Here is a 24,321-nt window from a genome sequence, read left to right on the forward strand (position 1 = left end):
AATGAACATAAATTTATATAATAATATGTAAAAATATTTGGTATACATAATGTCCATTCTATGGAATGCGAGGATCTCGGTTGATGTATTACCGTAGGAATTTCCTCTCAATCGATTAAACCTCATGTTTTGTGAGAAAGCTTGCGTGAAATTAAAACAAAGACAAAACAAATGTGAGTTAACAGAAACGCTAACGTAAGCACAAATATTGTAGATTTAAATAAGAAATCACCTGTGGAAAGTCAAAAGAAGTCTGAGATCAACCAAAACGTTAATTCCTTTTTCGATTGTAAGTCAGCACTTTCAATGTTTGTCCTTTCTATATCTAGTAACAGAGTGGACCATAGATGAATTTTTCTTATGTTTTTTTCAGCCCCAATGTTTAATTAATTAGGCTTTACGAAACGAGTATATCAACGCCTTGGCCCGATACGCATCATCATTATAGTATATGTGTACAAGAGGTAACACTTTTTGAATTTATGACACGATGTAATTGTTTTGGAGAGAACAAAGTTAATATGCAGCAATCGTTAACACATGTGCGCGGGTTATCAGCTAGTATCAGATTATTTGAAGAAGTAACTAATTAATTAAATCCTCCCCACAGGAGACAAAGGTGGCTGTGAGAGACACTTAGCCGTAGCCTCAGCTTCAATAAGACCTGAAAATGACTTCAACCTCTAGTTTTGAACCATCGACGACAGCTCTATGTAAGCTTTGTTGTCTACACGACAAGTGTTTGGTTCCGTGCGTCCCTAGTTAACTATTAGGGATATATATCCCACATCAGGAATTCTAAGGACATTAAGTAATATATAAAGGGTTAGGGTCAATCCACTGATCACCAATTGGTTTTAAGTTAGAAGCCCATAATTAAACTCGAATCTAACATGGTATCAGAGTCCAGATCCTAAATACCCTAAACTCCTAATTTAAATTAAAATTAAAATTAACCCTTCCGACCGGGTATAAAAGTTGTGTTAAACTCGCTCGACCGAGTATAAATGTCGTAAAGTTCCGAGATTTATGGCCGATAAGAGTCATCATCTCGAGGAGGGGTATTAGGGATATATATCCCACATCAGGAATTCTAAGGGACATTAAGTAATATATAAAGGGTTAGGGTCAATCCACTGATCACCAATTGATTTTAAGTTGGAAGCCCATAATTAAACCCGAATCTAACCTTAACCGCTATACAAATGGAGAATGCTTGCAAGAGTGAGAGTGATGTATTGTACTCAACCGTGTATACACCTTCTCTGTATGGAGTGAAACTCAAGAATGGTTGTTGCTTGTTATTATCCTGTCAAAGAAATTGTAATGAGTTTCATAATTGGTGCCAAAAGGAAAAGCTAGCTAGACATGTTTCTATAAATCTGAACGAAAAGCTTGAAGGCTCCTGAAGTGGAGGCAGAGATGTCCCTGGGTTTGTTAGACTGATTGGTGAGGATTCTAAGGTAGCAGCCCATTTCCCAACCTCCACAGTCACATGAACAAAAGTAAACAGTGGTTGGTCATTCTTACACGTCACACAGAAAAGAGCTTGAACGTGTAAAGATTTACCATTTCTTGATAGAAGGGTTGAAGAAGATGGTTGACCATCAGAGAGAATATATGTTTCTGGTGTGCACCCATTAGTGATGGCTCAGGAGATCTACATACATGGCTTGATTTTGGTCTAATCAGCGGGTCGAGTAACCTCCTCAACGGACTAGACCTGCCTCTGGTTGCTGTAGTACTGGTATTATCTAAAGAAGAGCTTTCACTGAAATAAGATCTAGATCGATTGTCTAAACCAGCTCGCAATGGGACAAGTGTTGTGCTCAAGTGAGGAGGAGTCTGAGCGTCTTCGGCGCTGGAGTTTTTGTTTGACTTCCCAATGCTGAAGCTGAGTCTGCGAAATGGTGAAATGCTCCTTGCTCTTTCCGATACAGCTTTAACTGGTCTCTGAACTGACTGCTTGGGCAGTGTTTCTGTTGACCTTCTGTCTAGAATCTTGCTCCTGGAGGAACTAGATTCCGGCTTTATAGACCGTGGAGCTGAACATGATCTGTTCTTCTCTGCACTCAAGAAGTTGATACGCTTCAAGAACGGTTTACTTCCATCAGCAGCACCTTGAACATAAGCTAACCTCTCTGGGAACCCTTTTCTGTTACTATCTGCCATTTGCTCAGCTAACACTTTTGATTCAGAGAACTTTGACATCTGTTTCTGGGAAACAATCCCTGCTACAAACACAGCAGCAGGCTTTTCTTTACCGAACAGATCATGAACACAAGGTTTTCCTTGATATTATCCTCTCAGGCTTCGATGGACTCAAGAACGTTCGAGTCTTTGGGACAATCCTAAACTCAGAATCTCTCTTCTCCCTCCGTAGGAATGCAGTTCCATGAGGGCTTTGATCAAACTGCACATCTCTTTGGGAAGTATCACCATTATCTTGAGGACAATCTCCTGGCTTAGATGACATAAGATAATACTGCAGTGGAGGGTGATTCATCAGTCCAGATTGATGAAGATGTGCTTGTGTTGGATAATGAAGACCATGTATGCTTTCATCGATCTATTTAGCATCTGAACCAATGCCACCAGCTTTGAGGTCTCTCACTTCAACCTTATCACACTTGTTTACATAACTCGGCACATATATAGGATTTGTACTTCACATGGTCTCTTTCTCCTGATGCGGTACTTCTGCCTATCCTTCACTTGAGTCGATTCTCCAAGCGTTTGGGACACATGTCTTCTACATTTCTGGTGATCTCGCTGTGGAAATCGGAATAAGACAAACCGCGTTTAAAGTCTCTGAACTTATCCAGTATATATGAGTTTTGGGTTTCCTTAGAGCATCTCCAAAAAAGAACTCTATTTTGAAGTTTCAAAAACTCTATATTTGAATGTTTTCTTCTCCAAAAGCAAAACTTCAAACATAACTTCAAAACTAATTGTATTTTATAATATAGTTCTTATATTTATCATAACTAATTTGAATTCATACAACTTTTGTAAATAACTAGTACATATAAAAACATATTACGACAGTATTAATTAATAAAATATTATATTAAAAAATAAAATTTTAAACAAAATAACTTAATTAATATTAAACTTCAAGCAAAATACCATATTATTTCATAAAGTGATTTTCGTAATGCATATATGATCTACTAGTGCATTTCGAAGTAAAAGTAGCTCTCCTCATTTTTAATTTGTAGATTAGAGATAAAAAAAATATTAAATCGGAAAATATTAATACTTGTAAATACATTAGATCAGAACAAAAAAATAAAAGAGAAACATAAAATATTGCTAAAAGACTAACTTTTATCGATGATATTAATACTCGTGAATATATTCAATATGAACAAGAAAAAATTGTACGAAAATACATCATCAACAACAAAAACAACAACCATCTTCAATTACACACAAAAAATTGGACAATATTTGGAAATTTTGAAGGTTCCGGATCAAACTTACCTGACTATTAGTGTTGTTGTAATATTTAAATTTGTGTAATAGTTATGTCTTCATTTATATTTTTGTTATCTAAATCTAGTTTTAAATATTTTAAATCTTCTTTTAAAATTTTATTTACTTTTATGTGTAAACTTAAATAAAATTTTGTAAACAAAACTTAAAATATTTATGAGACATAATTTTTATAAGGATTAAAATAATAAACAAGGAAATATTTATGAATTTTAAATATGATGTGTAATTGTAGGGACCAAAATACAAATAAAAATATGAAGTTTTGATAAGTGAAACTTCAAATATAGAGTTTCACTCCTCAAAACTTCAAATTTTGAAGTTCCTTTTTAGAGAGCAAAAAACTTCATATTTGAAGTTATAGAGTGTCTTTTGGAGATGCTCTTATTGAACAACTTCTTCTAAGCAGCCACAAAAGTAGGTGTATAAGTTGAACCTTTTCTTCAGCTCTAGACGACACTCCATCTGTTTTGAGAAGCACTGACGTTTCACTCAGACCATTACTTAGTCTCCCAGTCGAAAATAACATGGAGGGTTTCCTGTAGATACCAGAAAAAAAGTAAATATTATCCACAGACACACACACACACAGAAGGTAATAAAGTCCCATAGCAAATCTTCAAAATTTAAGATCTGACAAGAATCTCTACAAGTAAAATCTAAAAGTATATAATACAAAACATGCAACCACATTTTTCACGATGTTCCTCTTAAAGCTTCCCACTTTACCCAAAAGAAACCGAAACTTGAGGAGTGACTACCGAGTACTGTGATACACACAAGATGGATGAGTTTCATTTAACATTTAACACGACAAGACAAACGTTTCTTCGCAGACAAAAACATTCACTGTAGTGGCAAGTGTCAGAGAGTGATGATAAGCTTCAAAAATCCAGAATCGGTTCCTATGCTGCACCAGGACGTATATGAGGACAAATACAAGGACAATACAAGGACAATACAAGGACGGAAGCGGCAAAATTTTAAAATTATGGGTACGGATACGGCATATATATATAAACTAGCAAAAATATAAAATATTTATAAAATAACAAAAATATATATAATGAATCTAACATAATTAAATATGATTTACTTTAATTTGTCTATTTTGCCAACTAAAAAAAAATAAAAAAAAAATTCCAGAGTGGATCAGGACAAGAATGAATCCGAAAATCCAAGGCATACTCATCCTGGAGCTTTCGCTCTCCTCTAGGAATGATTTTTTTATGGATAGAGAGATGAGGAGAGGTATTTCTTACTCGACTAAAAGGAGAGTGTAGCCTCCCGTAAAATAAGAAAGTATGAAAAACTGGATTAAGAGACGAAAATTCTTCAAAAAAGCCATGGAAGTTGTATCATCTATTATATTCCAATGTGACTGCTCACGTCGGGATAATCTTGATTTTAGAATACCTTTAATATACTTTGAAATATAAGCTCCACCCTCTTCTTCACTGCGTATGCTCTCTTCTCTCACTGCGAATGAGCGAATGATGCCAAAAAGAGTTCAGCTCGCAAGCGGAGTCTCATTGGCCGTGAATCAGAAGCTACCATGTTCTAACTTGCACTTAGTCAATTGGGGGGAAGATTAACCACAACAAATCGTAAACATCAGATCGGACCTTTAATAACAAGAATTTGATTAGCGTTCTTTCTTTTAGTTTGAACAACAAAGTCCGGGCGGACCCAGAAAATAATTTAACATAGGGCACAATATATATAAAATTATATCATATATATATATATATTAAAAATTAATTATAAATTAAATTATCAGTTAAATTTATGTTATATTATATTGTATTTTTAAATTTATATTTTATAGTGTATATTGTTATATGATATTGACGCTTTTTATGATGATTGTTATTTTAGGTTTGCGGGGAATTGATTATGTGGATATTGAAAACCCAACTTACAAATAAAATTAGTTGCTCATTACTTTGTTTGTTTTGTAGGTAATCATTAGATGTCCACTCAAACTGGGTGAGCTTATGCTAAACTGATGCAGAGTTGTGTCTTTTTGAAATACAAGTAGATGTTTAGTATGTATAGTAATGTTTTGAGCGCTGAGTTTCCAATTAAATATATATATATATGTATCTTTTGGTTACAAGTGAAACTTAATATTATATGAATTGATTTAATTTATGGAATTTTTGGATTTCATATGATATTTGATCTTGATTCCGGACAAACTACTTATTAAAAATATCTTGGGTTGGAAAATCTTGTGCTATGTTTATTAAAAAATGTATGATTAGATGTTGAACTGAGGTGTGTGAACTTGTTTTGGAAACCTTATCTAATAGATGTATGTGGCAGTGGCATCTTCCATTTGATTTAGGTTTTAGTGGATGATTGATCGTATGTTTTCATTTAATTGATGTATGATTGATCAAATCAACATTGGAAGCTTCATCGTTTGCCTTGCCGCATCTTCAACCAAATTGATTAGAGTTTGCTTCCTTGGTTTACGCCGCCCGTGATGCAGAGCTAATGTGAACATTTATTTCGGCACGCAAAAAAATTGTTCAGAAATTAAAACCAACTCAGACACAATATTTTTTACAAATTATATAATATATGAAATATCTTGAGAAGTGGTGTGAGGTGCGAGTCTTGTGACCATAGAAATATTCACCGGCCAATATGGGGAGTGGACCAACGTTAGTGTTACGTGTTCCATACGGACCATGCTAAAGCAATACCAAAAAAAAAAAAAAAAAAATAAAGCAATACCATAAACTACATTAGCTATAGTTTAGCTTTGAACTTTTTGAAAAATTAGTTTTGTCTCTATTAATTTGAGACAAGCCTCTCAGCAATTTCTTTCAAAAACAAGTTCTCTTTTCTGGTTTCCATAAATACTTTTACTTGTTTTCTTGTAGTGTATTCCCAAATTTTATAATTGTTTATGTGGCTTTTCTTTGCTCTTTAGCTCTTACAATGAGCTCCTCCTTATTAGCTATAGTTTAGCTTTGAACTTTTTGAAAAATTAGTTTTGTCTCTATTAATTTGAGACAAGCCTCTCAGCAATTTCTTTCAAAAACAAGTTCTCTTTTCTGGTTTCCATAAATACTTTTACTTGTTTTCTTGTAGTGTATTCCCAAATTTTATAATTGTTTATGTGGCTTTTCTTTGCTCTTTAGCTCTTACAATGAGCTCCTCCTTTTTTCATAAATAATTTTCTAATTATTTTATAATATCGTTTACTTTTTATTTTATAATTTGTTTTACTTAAGTTTTGTATGTTCTATATAAGGTTGAAACTATTATGTCCAAAAATAAATATTCAGTTAAATAAAATAGATATTTTATGTAATATTTTCATAATGTATATCAACTAATTACATTCTTTTAATATTTAATATAAATATATTTATAATTTTTCTTATATATTTATCTTTTAAACCCATTGCCTAACATATGACCATATTATGAATATAGTTTTTTTGTTTCTAAAGACCATATTATGAATATCTCGTTTTACCGGCTCAAAAGATCAAAAAAAACTATGGTCCCTACGTAATATTTAAAATTTGGATCATGTAAATTTTGTTTTAAATATTTTGGACTTTAAAATACATCGATTTTGTTAATTTTCAGAGTTTTTGGTGCAAATGTACTTCTCACATATTAGATACGGCTTTTCTCAGTGATCACACCGACTAGTTAAGCGGTTTAGTTCGACTTCAAATCTGATAACTCACCCTACTAATCTGAGTCATATAAAAAAAATGCGAGTTATTCAGGGACAAAGCAAGCTGATGATTTGTTTGACATATAGTTTAAGTGCTTTTTTTTTTTGCTTAACTCAGCAGTTCAAGTGTTCAACAACATCATTTCGCTCTTTAGAAAAACAACATAATTTCTGCCACAAAATGATTATGGTTTCTTAAAAAGTATCCAAAGTTATAAAGCCACAAAAATATGTAATCAAGTAAAAGAAGTGTTCTCACTGACATTTTTCTTTTTGTTTAGTTCTTAGAAGTTGGTCTATTGTGTTCATAATTTGATTTCTGTTAAGAGATGTAGTATTAACACTTGCTGATTCCGGAAATAAAATATTGTACTCTTTCCAATTAGGAACAAATAATAATAAAAATACAAACAAAATCCAAAATGAGCTGCAAAATCCTATCAAAAGTCAACATCGATGCCCTTCTAGATCTTTCTCCGCATTTACATTATTGCCTGCAAACGGCAACGTGCATCGTCGTTTGGGCCATAAGATAATCAAAACCCTAAGGCTATAAATCAGACTTAAAGTCACTCACAGCAACACACACATTTCTAAGAGACAGATAAAAACCAAAAAAAGAAAAATTAAGCAATGGCGGAGAAAGAAGAAGTGAAGCTTCTGGGGATATGGGCGAGCCCTTTCAGCCGTCGGATCGAGATGGCTCTCAAACTCAAAGGGATACCGTACGATTACGTTGAAGAAATATTGGAGCACAAAAGCCCTTTGCTTCTTGCACTCAACCCTATCCACAAGAAGGTCCCTGTTCTTGTCCACAATGGCAAAACCATTCTCGAGTCTCAAGTGATTCTTGAATACATCGATGAGACTTGGAAACAGAATCCAATTCTCCCCCAGGATCCTTACGAGAGATTCAAGGCTCGATTCTTAGGCAAACTCGTCGATGAACAGGTACGTATATATATATATATTTATGTATATGTATTCTTACTAATTGTTTTTTTTTTATTAATTGTTTTTGATCTTTATCTGTACTGTAGATCATCACTGCGGGTTTTGTATCAATGGCAAGAGCAGACGAGAAAGGAAGAGAGGCTTTGGCCGAGCAGACAAGAGAACTGATTATGAATCTGGAGAAGGAACTTGTCGGAAAAGATTTCTTCGGTGGTAAGAGTGTCGGGTTTTTGGATTTGGTCGCCGGAAGTATGATTCCGTTTTGTTTGGAGAGAGGTTGGGAAGGAATTGGATTGAAAGTGATTACAGAGGAGAAGTTTCCAGAATACAGCAGATGGGTGAAGAACTTGGAGAAGATTGAGGCTGTGAAAGATTGTATTCCTCCAAGAGAGAAACATGTTGAACACATGAATTATATGGGGGAAAGAATCAGATCCGCTTAGACGAAAGTCATATTTGGTTCGGTGTTTCAATGTTTTAAGTTACTGTAATGTTTGAACCTTGTTATCTGTTATGTTTCTCAAAAAAGCTTGTCTTTTTTTTTTCTTTCTAATAAACAAAGTTATCTAATACAAATATGAGTGATTTAAGTTGTATATAGCTAAACAACTTTTGGTATTTAGCTGCTCTGTCGGAAGGTGAAACTTGAAAGACTAAAATAGCTTTTGCCCTCTGACTTTAAGGGGGGTGATTGTAGGTATAGAAGTTCTAGACAATCAAATCTAATCAAAGCGTTCGTTTCTTTAAAAGTTTTACAGCCAAAATATTTTTAAAAAATTTAAGTCAAGAATTTTATTTTTGGAACAAAAAACATACTTTACAAAGTTAAACAACTTTTGGTAAAACAACAAAGTTAAACAAAAGTTAAACAACTTTTAGTATATAGCTAAACAACTTTTGGTATTTAGCTGCTCTGTTGGAAGGTGAAACTTGAAAGACTAAAATAGCTCTTGCTCTCTCACTTCAAGGGGGGTGATTGTAGGTATAGTTCTAGACAATCAAATCCAATCAAAGCGTTCGTTTCTTTAAAAGTTCTACGGCCAAAATATTTTTAAAAAAATTAAGTCAAGAATTTTATTTTTGGAACCAAAAATATACTTTACAAAGTTACATGAAAAGAATTTACAACAACTAAATTTGCAGCTTAAATTTTACAGCCAAAAATATAAAATCAAATCCAATCAAAGCGTTCGTTTCTTTAAAAGTTCTACGACCAAAATATTTTTTAAAAAATTAAGTCAAGAATTTTATTTTTGGAACCAAAAATATACTTTACAAAGTTACATGAAAAGAATTTACAACAACTAAATTTGCAGCTTAAATTTTACAGCCAAAAATATAAAATCAAATCCAATCAAAGCGTTCGTTTCTTTAAAAGTTCTACGACCAAAATATTTTTTAAAAAATTAAGTCAAGAATTTTATTTTTGGAACCAAAAATATACTTTACAAAGTTACATGAAAAGAATTTACAACAACTAAATTTGCAGCTTAAATTTTACAGCCAAAAATATAAAATCAAATCCAATCAAAGCGTTCGTTTCTTTAAAAGTTCTACGACCAAAATATTTTTTAAAAAATTAAGTCAAGAATTTTATTTTTGGAACCAAAAATATACTTTACAAAGTTACATGAAAAGAATTTACAACAACTAAATTTGCAGCTTAAATTTTACAGCCAAAAATATAAAATCAAATCCAATCAAAGCGTTCGTTTCTTTAAAAGTTCTACGACCAAAATATTTTTTAAAAAATTAAGTCAAGAATTTTATTTTTGGAACCAAAAATATACTTTACAAAGTTACATGAAAAGAATTTACAACAACTAAATTTGCAGCTTAAATTTTACAGCCAAAAATATAAAATCAAATCCAATCAAAGCGTTCGTTTCTTTAAAAGTTCTACGACCAAAATATTTTTTAAAAAATTAAGTCAAGAATTTTATTTTTGGAACCAAAAATATACTTTACAAAGTTACATGAAAAGAATTTACAACAACTAAATTTGCAGCTTAAATTTTACAGCCAAAAATATAAAATCAAATCCAATCAAAGCGTTCGTTTCTTTAAAAGTTCTACGACCAAAATATTTTTTAAAAAATTAAGTCAAGAATTTTATTTTTGGAACCAAAAATATACTTTACAAAGTTACATGAAAAGAATTTACAACAACTAAATTTGCAGCTTAAATTTTACAGCCAAAAATATAAAATCAAATCCAATCAAAGCGTTCGTTTCTTTAAAAGTTCTACGACCAAAATATTTTTTAAAAAATTAAGTCAAGAATTTTATTTTTGGAACCAAAAATATACTTTACAAAGTTACATGAAAAGAATTTACAACAACTAAATTTGCAGCTTAAATTTTACAGCCAAAAATATAAAATCAAATCCAATCAAAGCGTTCGTTTCTTTAAAAGTTCTACGACCAAAATATTTTTTAAAAAATTAAGTCAAGAATTTTATTTTTGGAACCAAAAATATACTTTACAAAGTTACATGAAAAGAATTTACAACAACTAAATTTGCAGCTTAAATTTTACAGCCAAAAATATAAAATCAAATCCAATCAAAGCGTTCGTTTCTTTAAAAGTTCTACGACCAAAATATTTTTTAAAAAATTAAGTCAAGAATTTTATTTTTGGAACCAAAAATATACTTTACAAAGTTACATGAAAAGAATTTACAACAACTAAATTTGCAGCTTAAATTTTACAGCCAAAAATATAAAATCAAATCCAATCAAAGCGTTCGTTTCTTTAAAAGTTCTACGACCAAAATATTTTTTAAAAAATTAAGTCAAGAATTTTATTTTTGGAACCAAAAATATACTTTACAAAGTTACATGAAAAGAATTTACAACAACTAAATTTGCAGCTTAAATTTTACAGCCAAAAATATAAAATCAAATCCAATCAAAGCGTTCGTTTCTTTAAAAGTTCTACGACCAAAATATTTTTTAAAAAATTAAGTCAAGAATTTTATTTTTGGAACCAAAAATATACTTTACAAAGTTACATGAAAAGAATTTACAACAACTAAATTTGCAGCTTAAATTTTACAGCCAAAAATATAAAATCAAATCCAATCAAAGCGTTCGTTTCTTTAAAAGTTCTACGACCAAAATATTTTTTAAAAAATTAAGTCAAGAATTTTATTTTTGGAACCAAAAATATACTTTACAAAGTTACATGAAAAGAATTTACAACAACTAAATTTGCAGCTTAAATTTTACAGCCAAAAATATAAAATCAAATCCAATCAAAGCGTTCGTTTCTTTAAAAGTTCTACGACCAAAATATTTTTTAAAAAATTAAGTCAAGAATTTTATTTTTGGAACCAAAAATATACTTTACAAAGTTACATGAAAAGAATTTACAACAACTAAATTTGCAGCTTAAATTTTACAGCCAAAAATATAAAATCAAATCCAATCAAAGCGTTCGTTTCTTTAAAAGTTCTACGACCAAAATATTTTTTAAAAAATTAAGTCAAGAATTTTATTTTTGGAACCAAAAATATACTTTACAAAGTTACATGAAAAGAATTTACAACAACTAAATTTGCAGCTTAAATTTTACAGCCAAAAATATAAAATCAAATCCAATCAAAGCGTTCGTTTCTTTAAAAGTTCTACGACCAAAATATTTTTTAAAAAATTAAGTCAAGAATTTTATTTTTGGAACCAAAAATATACTTTACAAAGTTACATGAAAAGAATTTACAACAACTAAATTTGCAGCTTAAATTTTACAGCCAAAAATATAAAATCAAATCCAATCAAAGCGTTCGTTTCTTTAAAAGTTCTACGACCAAAATATTTTTTAAAAAATTAAGTCAAGAATTTTATTTTTGGAACCAAAAATATACTTTACAAAGTTACATGAAAAGAATTTACAACAACTAAATTTGCAGCTTAAATTTTACAGCCAAAAATATAAAATCAAATCCAATCAAAGCGTTCGTTTCTTTAAAAGTTCTACGACCAAAATATTTTTTAAAAAATTAAGTCAAGAATTTTATTTTTGGAACCAAAAATATACTTTACAAAGTTACATGAAAAGAATTTACAACAACTAAATTTGCAGCTTAAATTTTACAGCCAAAAATATAAAATCAAATCCAATCAAAGCGTTCGTTTCTTTAAAAGTTCTACGACCAAAATATTTTTTAAAAAATTAAGTCAAGAATTTTATTTTTGGAACCAAAAATATACTTTACAAAGTTACATGAAAAGAATTTACAACAACTAAATTTGCAGCTTAAATTTTACAGCCAAAAATATAAAATCAAATCCAATCAAAGCGTTCGTTTCTTTAAAAGTTCTACGACCAAAATATTTTTTAAAAAATTAAGTCAAGAATTTTATTTTTGGAACCAAAAATATACTTTACAAAGTTACATGAAAAGAATTTACAACAACTAAATTTGCAGCTTAAATTTTACAGCCAAAAATATAAAATCAAATCCAATCAAAGCGTTCGTTTCTTTAAAAGTTCTACGACCAAAATATTTTTTAAAAAATTAAGTCAAGAATTTTATTTTTGGAACCAAAAATATACTTTACAAAGTTACATGAAAAGAATTTACAACAACTAAATTTGCAGCTTAAATTTTACAGCCAAAAATATAAAATCAAATCCAATCAAAGCGTTCGTTTCTTTAAAAGTTCTACGACCAAAATATTTTTTAAAAAATTAAGTCAAGAATTTTATTTTTGGAACCAAAAATATACTTTACAAAGTTACATGAAAAGAATTTACAACAACTAAATTTGCAGCTTAAATTTTACAGCCAAAAATATAAAATCAAATCCAATCAAAGCGTTCGTTTCTTTAAAAGTTCTACGACCAAAATATTTTTTAAAAAATTAAGTCAAGAATTTTATTTTTGGAACCAAAAATATACTTTACAAAGTTACATCAAAAGAATTTACAACAACTAAATTTGCAGCTTAAATTTTACAGCCAAAAATATAAAATTAAACTGTTGAATGCTTATAATAGACATGATGAAATAGACATGATGAAAAGAAAAAAACTAACGTGCATTGTTGGTGTTGAATTTATTCAACAAGTTGAAAAAAAAAATAGGATCAACAACAATTTTGTTGTTTTTATTGATTGTTGATATTATTAGATTTATATTCACCTTAATTATTTTAAATAATTTATTTCACAATAATTTATTTTTTATTGATTTATATCAATTTTTATGATCTACAAAGAGAGATTAGTTTTATTATTTTATATGATTTGGACGCAAACAAAAAAATATATTTTATCATGAGTTTTAGGTATTTTCAATCTGATTTTGTTTATATATCATAATATTTCAACTTTAAATATATATTTAATTTTATAATTATTGTATTTTAAAAAATTTTATCTTTTAAATTTTAATATTTAGTTATAAAATCAAAATAGAAAATATGAAATAAAAATAAATTGATAAGGTATTGTTTTTTTCATTATAAAGTATAAAATAATGATTGTATATTAAGTAGTATATGGAAAAAGAAGAAGATAATGCCAATGATGGAAGTGAAAGTTAAGGTATTAGAAAAAAATGAACAAATTACATAGTTTATGTGTAAGGTGTAGACAAAATGGATATTTTGATGGAGCAATAGAGATTTGTTTTAGAATTAACCACAGTGTCTACGGCGATCGAAGTCAACTGACTAATCTATGTGTTTCAAAAATATCGATATTTATAAAATTTTTGGTGGCCAACAGGAATCTAATTGCGGATTCACCGTATTAAGATTATCTGCCATAGCCCAATCTCGATTAGATTTAGGAGCATTCGAGGATTACCGTTAACTTCAACAAAAAAGTAGAAAAAAAAAGATCAACGAGCTGTAAGTATGTGCTGTCATGCGTAAGGTGTAGGACAAGATAATTATTTAATGGAGCTGCATAGATTTTATGGCTTACATTAAATAAGAGATTTTCTGCTGATTCTCTAAATCAATATGTAAGCAATGTACTTGTGCATTGACCGAGACATAACGAGGATCGAGATCAACTAACTTCTTCGTTGTTTTTTATTTTTGAATATCTGATGAGAAACTTCATCGCTCTCAGATTTCCTGGTAGGATCCAAATCGGGTAAAAAATCTAGACGTGCAACTAGGGTCAGGCCTAACTAGGGTGAAAGTCTTGAGTAAGAGCCAGCTCAGCTGTATAATTTATTGGACTTGGCTTAGAGGCAGGGGCGGACCCAGTAAGAGAAGAGGGGTGTCACATGACACCACAAAAATCTTATAAAAAAAATATTTTGGCTTATAAAATGTATAATATCTGTACTGTACTTCAGATGGTAAGTTTAGCCCAATGAACCCCCAAATACTCGGGTTTGAATCTCTATTGACCCCTTTTGACATTGGGGTTGATTGGTAACTGCCGTGATTTTATTTTTTGACTGTAGAAATATTACTGTAGTTTTTATTGCTTTGGCTTTAGATTTTTAATTTTTAAAAGTCTTTAAATATGGGCTGTAGGTTTTTGTCTCTGCAGAGAAATTGTAAAGACATAATTTCAAAGAAGTGCTGTGGATTTTATAAAAAGGCTGTGAACTTAAAAAAAAATAGAAATCAAGATTGGTATAGATTTAGTGCTCTAGAAAGAAATGAGGCTGTAGAGAGCACTCACAGCCACTGCCAATCACACCCATTATTATTTTTACTTAAACAATATATTGAACCCAATGAAAATTAATGCTGGGTCCGTCCCTGCTTAGAGGGCCACTGAGAAATGAATTTACGTAGAGTTGAATTTTAAGAGTCGATAGATTTTAAAAGTTACGTGGAATATATGTACATTGATTTATAAAATTCGGTCATAACTTTTTAGATTGATATAAATTTTCATGAATCTGCATGAGACTGTGTTCGGTTGGTGGTAGAAGCTTTGACTATGTGAACTATATTAATATATTTATCCCCTTTATAAATATAAAATTAGACTTTTCGGGGTAAACTCATTTGTGCTATAAATGTTTTGGATTAGGGTCAACTAGGCCAACAACGGCTCCGCGTATCATAAAAATTTAGGGTATTCGGATCCGTAAATTTAATATCCAGATTTGGATCTGTGGTTTCCGAATATCTTTCAATGTAGTATAATACACATAGATATTTGGATCCGGATCTGTAAAAATAAACTAAAAATTATTTTTAGAAAATACTAAAATTCTAAAAAATAATACATAAATTAAATATTTATACAAGATATTTAAATATATATATATATAATTAAATATGTATAATATTAGAAAAGTTAAAATATAATATTATAAGACTAATTTATGTATAAATATTAATATTTTTTAAAAAAATTTAATATTTTTAAAAAAATACAGATCCGGTTCCAAATATTTGGACTTAAAATTAAGATACTCGGAACCGAATTTGGTTTTGACAGATCCAATATTATACTATATGGATTTGGATCCGGTCATCTCGGATATCTTATTTTCAGAGCAGAACCAAATCAGATCCCGAAAAATAAGTCTCAGGCCTAGGGTCAACTTCAAATTTTACATTTTAGTTTAGTGATATAATTCTTACAATCACACACATTCTTGATATTTAAATGTTGTTTCAATATTTTTTGATATAAACATTAGCAAAGCAAAAGTAAAAGATATGAATGTATATTATTTTTAATTATTACAAAGTCATTTTCCAAATTCGAAAAATATGTATTCTTTTTACATATAGAATATATATTTTCATTAAAATCCAAGGGGTGAAATGTGTAAATGCATAACATAATTTGTTTCTCTATATATATATAATTGTTTAAGTTCCGTTGAATTTGATTTGGTTTTAATAGTATTTTAAAGCACACTTTTATAGGACAGAAGAGTCAAGTAGGTTTAACCAAAATTAATTAGTTAGTTTTATTTGTGGTCTCTAGCCTAAAGAAATTTTGAGTTTAATTTTGATTAAAATTTGGCTTTACATTTTTTTTATCAAAAAAATTTGGCTTTACATTTTTGCAAATTTCAGTGTGTGTGTTTTGCCAATTTGCAACATGTGTTCATTAGCTATCCAAAATGTTTTCGTCAATGTTATAAAACCTCAATATATATGTTAACTTATACCACATATTCCCCAACTCTGTTTTGTGCACCATTTGAAACGCCACATCTTCAAAGATTGTCAATTCATATACTTCTAATTCTTAAACTTTTTCATATGCATAAATTAACTTCAATCCTCGGTTTTGAATTTGCCCAAATGGTAACAATTTATTGTCACTGTAATCTCTCTGAAACTCAACAAAAATAGAGCAAAAACCTTCATTGAGGCATTTTGCCCAATTTGTTAAATGGAACTCAAACTTATAAAAATTGCAACCAAAGGAAGGATAATCTGTGTATTAAGACATATATAAACAATTGTAAGCCGATTTTTAGAGTTCTCAAATTATTTTTCGTTTCTTACTAAACAACAGTAAGAAAGGAAAGAAGAAAGGGAGGAACACGAAGTACATACCTCATGATTTGAACTCTAATCCATTCAAACTCTTACAATCTTTCTTCTTTCTTTGATTTTCCCGTTATGGTTTCAGTTCGATGAAATCATCGAATTTCATCTTTGGCGGATTTGAACCCTAACACTGCACTGCCCAATTTAATCTGGTAGGAGAATGGTTTGATTCGATCTTAACAGTTGGATTTAGATTTTTGTTTGTGCCGGTTAAATTTTTCAGAAATTTGAATTGACCCCAAGTAGTTTTCATTAGATCTAATTAGACCCCTTCTTGTGACTTGGATATATTTGAAGGAGTTGATGTCGTTGGAGACGCTTGATGTCGTTGGAGACGCATTCTAATACTTCATATGATTTTAGACTTACGGTTTAGAGTTGAGGGGTGAAATTTTGGGATAAAATTTTAAATTTTAAAAAATAAAATATTTAAATTAAAATTTTTAAAATAAAAGAAAGATTATTTTGGTCATTTTATTTTTTTAGGGCTATTTTGTGACAAAAAACTTAAAAATAGATATTTAAGAAAATTGCCCAATTTTTTTTCCTAAAGCTTAAATAGTTGAGCTTAAAAACAACAATATAACTACTGGATTAGTGGGTTAATCAATGCCAGCGAGAATGAGTAAATGACTTACTCAATGAAACAACTTCTAAACTAGTCTTTCTACAAAAACTATTATATGATTCAATGCAAAACGAATACTGACTAGCAGCAGACAACAATTCAACAAAGTTAACACCATTACATTACTACATTCAGTTCACAACATCACCAAACACGTATCATCACAAATGTGACTCGACGTGTGCAACCACACCCCCAATCAGTGAAATTAATGCACCGGTCGATGCTCTACTGTGATTACCCGCATAGGTCCCTTTTGGCTCAACCAGCCAATCCGTCCACAGTCTCCCCAGTCAATTATACCTAAACGGGCCATCACATCTCCACTACCCTCCGGACCCTTACGAATCACAATCATCACATAGTCTCATGTCTCATGTTAAACAACCATAATTTTCATTAAACGGTTCATTATATTCATCTAATAACCTACTTCGTCCAATTCTTATCACAAAGTAATACCATAAATCAATCCACAACATTAACACAAAACATTCTGTTTTAATTCTTTAACAATGCAGAGGTTTTTGTGCATAATACAAACCGTGTGGTGTAGCTATTTAGTCAATGCATGTGTTTTCACTGACATCACATCATAACTTTCTTTTTCAACTCTGGTTCTGTCTATTTTCCTATGGGATGTTTATGGTTCATCAGAATCTTGGGGATAAAAGCTTACATATTAAGCCCAATAAAACGTATAGAAGGCCCATTAGGTCGATTCAAAACACAAATCAGTTCTGGTTAGGTAATAACGAAAATAAGAAGTTAAATAAAAATGGACCAATCAAACTGAATCATCTGACAGCGCCGGTCGTCTCTTCTTGTCTGCTCTCTTTCTGGCGGCTCGAACGCCAAAGGCAAAGGAGCTTTATCTCCGTTCGTTACCATACCTTTACAGAGCCTCTCCTCAGTAATCAGAGATGGCGGATAAGCCGGCGCAGGAGCAGGAGCAGAAGCCAGCAATGGAACCGGCGGTTCTTGACGATATCATCCGCCGTTTGGTTGAGTTTCGGAACACGAGGCCTGGATCCGGGAAGCAAGTTCACCTCAGCGAAGGTGAAATCCGTCAGCTCTGTGCTGTCTCCAAAGAAATCTTTCTTCAACAACCTAATCTCCTCGAACTCGAAGCTCCCATCAAGATCTGCGGTCAGATTCTTTCTCCCTCTGCTCATAAAGTGTTTTTTTTCCTTCCGTTTCACTTATTATCTTGAAAAAGAGAATCTGTTAGCTCTGTGCAAGCTGTAAGTAGGTAACAGTTGGTAGTAATTAGGCTGTCGGTTCGAGCATAAATGTTTTTTTGGACCTTTGAGTGGCTCAAAAAATTGATATTTTGAGTTAATAACCTATTAAATCAAGTGAATGGGTGGTAAAAGGTGGAATCTTTATACCACAAGTCTTAAATATGATTTAAGAGTTTGGAGAGGTTCTTATGAATTTCAGATTCGTTTATAATAGTAGTAATAATAAGTTATGGGTTTATTGGAACTCTTTTATAGTGCAAGACTTGAGTAGTGTTAAGTGTTTTGACATGTTCTTGAGGTTTGATTCTTTAATATGATGACTCATTAAGTTATGGTTTGATTGTTTGGTTCTCATGAAACATTTCCTGCAATTTTTTTTGACCAAGTTCAATGCTGTTCATTCACCAATCTTTTATGGAGGTTGGATGATGCAACACAAAGAGAAAATTGTCATTCTTAAGATTTATCTGGCGTGAATTGTTAGTCTACATCATTTAAATCTTCTTAGCCTTATGGGTTTTGGTTGCTCCTTGATATCCCATGTTTTCTTCTGGTTGTTTCTTAGATTTAATGGTTCATTTTTTCTTAGTTTTTTTATATTTTGACAGGTGATATTCATGGGCAGTATTCAGATCTATTGAGGCTATTTGAGTATGGAGGCTTCCCTCCGGAAGCCAATTATTTGTTCTTGGGTGATTACGTCGACCGTGGCAAGCAAAGCTTGGAAACAATATGCCTTCTCTTAGCTTACAAAATCAAGTACCCTGAGAACTTCTTCTTGCTTAGAGGGAACCATGAATCTGCTTCCATCAATCGTATTTACGGGTTCTACGACGAGTGCAAACGCAGGTTCAACGTCAGGCTCTGGAAAATATTCACCGATTGCTTTAACTGTCTTCCTGTGGCCGCTTTGATCGATGACAGGATACTATGTATGCATGGTGGGATCTCCCCAGAGTTGACGAGCTTGGACCAGATCAGGAACATTTCACGCCCGATGGATATTCCTGAATCAGGTCTGGTGTGTGATTTGCTTTGGTCGGATCCTAGTGGAGACGTCAAAGGATGGGGAGTGAATGATCGTGGTGTTTCATACACTTTTGGAGCTGACACAGTTGCAGAGTTCTTGCAAAAAAATGACATGGACCTTATCTGCCGTGCCCACCAGGTTTATTCTTTTATTATTTCAACTCAAGTTTGTCGGAAAAACTATCTTGAGTGTTTTATAACTCTTGTGTATTTTAGGTTGTTGAAGATGGGTATGAGTTCTTTGCAGACAGACAGCTTGTTACTGTGTTTTCAGCTCCCAACTATTGTGGAGAGTTTGACAATGCTGGCGCAATGATGAGCATTGATGAGAGCTTAATGTGCTCGTTCCAAATACTTAAGCCGTCGGATAAGAGATCATCACCATTTCTATGACAGCAATCATCTAGTTACCTCCATGCTTCATGTTAACAATATTCCAAAAGGTAAAAAACTTTTGTTCTTGTTATAGTTGAGTTGACACCACGTGTTTGTCAGTGTAACACTTGTCTCTACATTTCTTGCTTTAAGGTCTAGATAGTTCATCATCACATGTGTGTTATCACATAAAATAGCTCATGTTGCTTATAATTAGTCATCAAGGACAAAGAGCTTTATATGCATGCGGAGTGTTTTCTTTGTGGCTCAGCTTTTGATTATCTTTTTGTTATTTGACATTTTGGTGCAGCTGTGTACACTAGAAAGAGAGGATCTAGTGGCAGAAACTACTCAACTGTTACCTTGGTGGTTCTCCTGATGATAGAACATTTAAGCAAAAAACACAGAGACGGTCTCCAACAGAGTAAAGAACTCAGGTCTCTGCTGTAATTTTAGCTTCTATCTCCATGTTTGTCTAAAACGTGTATGTTTTGTCTTCTTTCTGAATAATCTTTAGATTCTCTCATTTGTACCCTCTTATTTGTTTATGAAGCTCCAAGGCCAAAACTTTTCTAGAGTCCCTAGTTCTCTTCACCACAGCTCGCAGATTCTTATGGGATTACAATAACATTAAATTATATCCTTTTTTGACTATTAAAACTAATCAGGTGGTGAGAATTGTCAAATGTAAGAACATGCGGTGCTTAAAGGAAAAAAATTATGTGTAAATTGAGCATTAACAATGAAAATTAATGTGTGCACGTGTGATTGAGAGAAAGTTGGAACCAGAAACAACATCAAAACACATTATTTATTGAGTTAAGCCAAGCCGCCTAATCATATGATTACTAAGTTATTTGTGACTGTAACTCCTGCAGATAGATCAGAGTAGTTCTTCCTTCGACGTCTCTTTTCTGAGTTCTTTGTTGCTGTGATGCGTGCTGATCAATCAGTACTTCTTCCTTGATTATTGAGCGACTGTTAATGAATGAGAAGTGTGTCAATATTATACATTTTGCCATCATTTAGTGGAACTGATCACATTTTTCTCTTTCTGATCTGTATTATTTTGGTTTTTTCTTGCTTTGTCAGTCATCTTTGTCTCTTAGATGGGATGTTACACATTTTACCGACTTTCAACTGGCTTGCATCGGCAGTTTTATCCTTGCATATTCCTCGAAAGGACAGGTTTTGCTGAGTTACGTTTTGATCTGATGTATGAAATCATCTTTGGTGATTACTCTTGCAGGAAGGTGGTGCGTGCGAAAATCTTTTTCTACTTCATCATTGAAGATTTTGTATTCTATTGGGGACACACGATCTTGCCTACAAAATGGCTGTACAATGCATCATGAGTAAAGTTTCAATACTATCCATCTTTTTTTTTTTTATGTACTCAACAATACAAGCCCGGCCCCATAAATGATCTCATGATATGCCCACACCTTTTTGTTTTTGACTGACATCAGAATATGCTCGTCCAGCTGAGATTCTGTTTCTTGGTTTTGCTACCATCATTGGTTTATTTGTGTTGCTTCAGGATATTTGGAGGGTTACAGAAAACTCAAGGCCCTTAAAGAAACCTGACAATTAATAAGCAAAATGTGAGACTTGGTTTATTCAAGAGAGATGTCTCACTCTCAAAAACTCTCCTTTTCTTCTGTTTTGCCTCTCATAAACACTTAGAACTTTATTCATAAGAACATCAATATTTGCAGCATTTTGGCTTGCAAAGTTAAATCTGCTGGTCTGATCATCTTAGCCAACTGATGTTTGAATCTAGCTTACCGGTTGTCTCAATTTTTTTGTCACAGCTACTGCTCCTAATTGCCTTTACCACATAGGATCCAATCGCATGTCTTTGCCTTGCGGCACAAACAAAGCACACCTCCTATAAACTATCAACAACCCTTTGAATTATACTATTAAACTCCACATCATTCCGCTAAAATCTGAAACATATATTGAATATTTGAATGTAAACACGAGCAACAGAGGAGAATCATATATGTAAACATTATCCTACAACTTGGCAATTATACATATATGTATTTAAGGGAATGAGAAGCCGTTGATAGTGAAACCTCCATCAACGCAGATGGTTTGACCAGTAATATAAGAAGCAGCAGGAAGACATAGAAATGCCACAAGCGATGAAACTTCATTTGCCTCTCCAACACGCCCCATTGGTGTCACACTTTCCACCTTTTCTTTTACTTCACCACAGAGAAACTGAAACATTTTCACATAAATTAAAATTCATCAAAATAGTTATAATCATTATTTTCCCTAGTTTTGGTGAGGTTTTTGTTTTGTTCTATGTCATATACATCTTTAGTTGCAGGAGTTGTGATGAACCATGGACAAACGGAGTTAACCCTTATGTTATCACTCGCACGCCAAGTTTCTCCCTAGCTGATTCAGGGCTCCTGGAATGCAAAAATTAATGTTATTATTAGGCCTGGGACGGATCGGATATCCGGGCAATTTTAAGGTATCCGGATCCGGATCCTTATCCGGCGGATCCATAATTTTACTATCCTTATCCGGATCCGGGGTTCTCGGATATCCGGGTGTCGGATATCCTCCTAAAAATTGTAATATCCGGCGGATATCCGGATCCGGATTTGGATCCTTAAAATAAATAAAAAATAATATTAATATATATATATAAAATATCAACAATAATTTAAAATATATATATATAACATCTTTAATTATTTCTATGTACAATATTACAAAATTTATATATATTATTATAAAAATGAAAATATATTAAATAAAATTAATTTTTATATATAGATATTACTATTTTTGAAATATTTATTAATAAAACTTACGGATCCGGATATCCGGACTTAAAAATTAAGATATCCGGATCCGGATCCGGCTTTGACGGATCCAACATTTTACTATCCGGATCCGGATTCGGCCCCTCCGGATATCCGGATTTTCGGATCGGATCCGGATCGAATCTCGGATCGAATCCGGATCTCGGATAAAAGTCCCAGGCCTAGTTATTATAGAAGCAAATGATCATTAACTTTTGAGTATGCGCATATGTATGCCTTTGGTTGCTCCATAGATGGATGTACGACTCAAATTTACAATCCCAGCAATGGAGGACATGAGCACAATGTTCCCTGAACCAGAGGCTTTCAACAACGGGTGCGCGAGCTGTGCTAGATGAAATGCTGACTCCAGATTTGTAGCCATGATAAACGAGAATTCTTCTGATGTACACTCTATGGTCGGCTTCACAACACCCGTTCCCACATTGCTTACCTATATACACCCAAACAAACCAAACACAACATGATTTGGCACTTATTGAGAATCGGTTCTCACTACAAGCTGATAAAGCATTAGCTTGGGGTCTGTAAATTTGTAAGTTATTTTAGGGCCAAAATTTCTTGTTTGTTGTTAGATCAACTGTCATAGTTTTCTGGCACATATTTTTTCTCTATGAATATATCATTTTCTGGTAAAAGCTGACCCGGGGTTGAAAATTTTTTTCACATATTTTTTTTCAATTGTGTAAAAGGACCCAAAAAAAATGATGGTAAAACTCAGTGCCAGCTCTGCCCTTATGGATCCAAGCTGGACGGGAAGGAGCTTATACATAAACTTACAAAGATGTTGAGTTTTCCTTGGAAGACAGATGAAACGGTTTCCATGAGTTTTTCTCGTTGGTCAGGAGAAGAAACGTCGCAAACAGAAGTGGTGACCTGAAACCCCTTTGCTTGCCATTCATGTAAGCTTTCTTGAAGCTGAGTTTCGTCTCTGGCACACGTATGGATTCTGGCCCCCAACATGGCTAGTTCCTTCACCACAGCTTCCCTGTTCATATCACTCAGGAAATTTGAGTTATATATCATAGAGCCTTTTTTTCACGAGTGGTTTTATTTTCTTGACTAAATTGAACTAGTATACATCGAAATAAGCCCCCAGATTCAAAACTGAACTACTAAGGATTGGAACTGACCCGAGGCCTTTGGTACCACCAGTGACAAGAGCGGTCCTTCCTCCAAGGTTCCATCTAGGTTTGTCTCCCAGGCTTTCCATTGTCTTAGCCATTTCTGATTATCAGTCGGATTCTTTCGTGGAGATTGAAAACACTCAGTCTAGAAAAGTCATAATAATATATCTTTGTAGTGATGTACCTATTAGGCCTCAGACTTTTATCCCATATTCGATCCGAGATCCGATCCGTATCCGATCCGAAAATCAGGATATCCATAGAGGCCGAATTCGGATCCGGATAGTAAAATGTTGGATCCATCAAGGTCGAATCCGGATCCGGATATCTTGATTTATTAGTCCGGATATCCGGATCCGTAAATTTTATTAATAACTATTTCAAAAATAGTAATATATATATTTTAAAACTA

The 24,321-nt window shown here is 32.3% G+C and overlaps 3 protein-coding genes and 1 pseudogene across 3 annotated transcripts; 2 read left to right on the top strand and 2 right to left on the bottom strand.

Moving 5' to 3' along the window:
• Positions 1-1,333: 1,333 nt before the first annotated feature.
• Positions 1,334-2,442, bottom strand: LOC106329987 (annotated as a pseudogene).
• Positions 2,443-7,783: 5,341 nt separating this feature from the next.
• On the top strand, positions 7,784-8,734 carry LOC106336013 (glutathione S-transferase U5-like). Its single transcript, XM_013774720.1, has 2 exons — positions 7,784-8,155; positions 8,245-8,734. Exons 1-2 carry the CDS (start codon positions 7,838-7,840, stop codon positions 8,599-8,601), a joined length of 675 nt encoding a protein of 224 aa, XP_013630174.1. The 5' UTR covers positions 7,784-7,837; the 3' UTR covers positions 8,602-8,734.
• Positions 8,735-18,043: 9,309 nt separating this feature from the next.
• Positions 18,044-20,510, top strand: LOC106336335 (serine/threonine-protein phosphatase PP1 isozyme 1). The gene is made up of 4 exons (XM_013775139.1): positions 18,044-18,431; positions 19,135-19,694; positions 19,772-19,998; positions 20,241-20,510. Exons 1-3 carry the CDS (start codon positions 18,206-18,208, stop codon positions 19,946-19,948), a joined length of 963 nt encoding a protein of 320 aa, XP_013630593.1. The 5' UTR covers positions 18,044-18,205; the 3' UTR covers positions 19,949-19,998; positions 20,241-20,510.
• Positions 20,511-21,870: 1,360 nt separating this feature from the next.
• On the bottom strand, positions 21,871-24,074 carry LOC106329181 (tropinone reductase homolog At2g29370-like). Its single transcript, XM_013767795.1, is given in 6 exon segments — positions 21,871-22,162; positions 22,261-22,321; positions 22,323-22,359; positions 22,999-23,215; positions 23,563-23,770; positions 23,916-24,074. Coding segments are annotated over 6 exon segments (795 nt in total). The 5' UTR covers positions 24,008-24,074; the 3' UTR covers positions 21,871-21,982.
• Between the last annotated feature and the right edge of the window lie 247 nt (positions 24,075-24,321).

This window comes from Brassica oleracea, chromosome C3 (assembly GCF_000695525.1).
Source record: "Brassica oleracea var. oleracea cultivar TO1000 chromosome C3, BOL, whole genome shotgun sequence".
Classification (NCBI taxonomy): domain Eukaryota; kingdom Viridiplantae; phylum Streptophyta; class Magnoliopsida; order Brassicales; family Brassicaceae; genus Brassica; species Brassica oleracea.

What these genes read in the sequence shown, in the direction of transcription:
- LOC106336013 (XM_013774720.1), top strand. Translation starts at nt 7,838, where the DNA reads ATGGCGGAGAAAGAAGAAGTGAAGCTTCTGGGGATATGGGCGAGCCCT. An exon ending in GCAAACTCGTCGATGAACAG is followed by an intron (nt 8,156 to 8,244) that starts GTACGTATATAT and finishes TCTGTACTGTAG; the next exon opens with ATCATCACTGCGGGTTTTGT.
- LOC106336335 (XM_013775139.1), top strand. Translation starts at nt 18,206, where the DNA reads ATGGCGGATAAGCCGGCGCAGGAGCAGGAGCAGAAGCCAGCAATGGAA. An exon ending in AGCTCCCATCAAGATCTGCG is followed by an intron (nt 18,432 to 19,134) that starts GTCAGATTCTTT and finishes ATATTTTGACAG; the next exon opens with GTGATATTCATGGGCAGTAT. An exon ending in TTATCTGCCGTGCCCACCAG is followed by an intron (nt 19,695 to 19,771) that starts GTTTATTCTTTT and finishes TGTGTATTTTAG; the next exon opens with GTTGTTGAAGATGGGTATGA.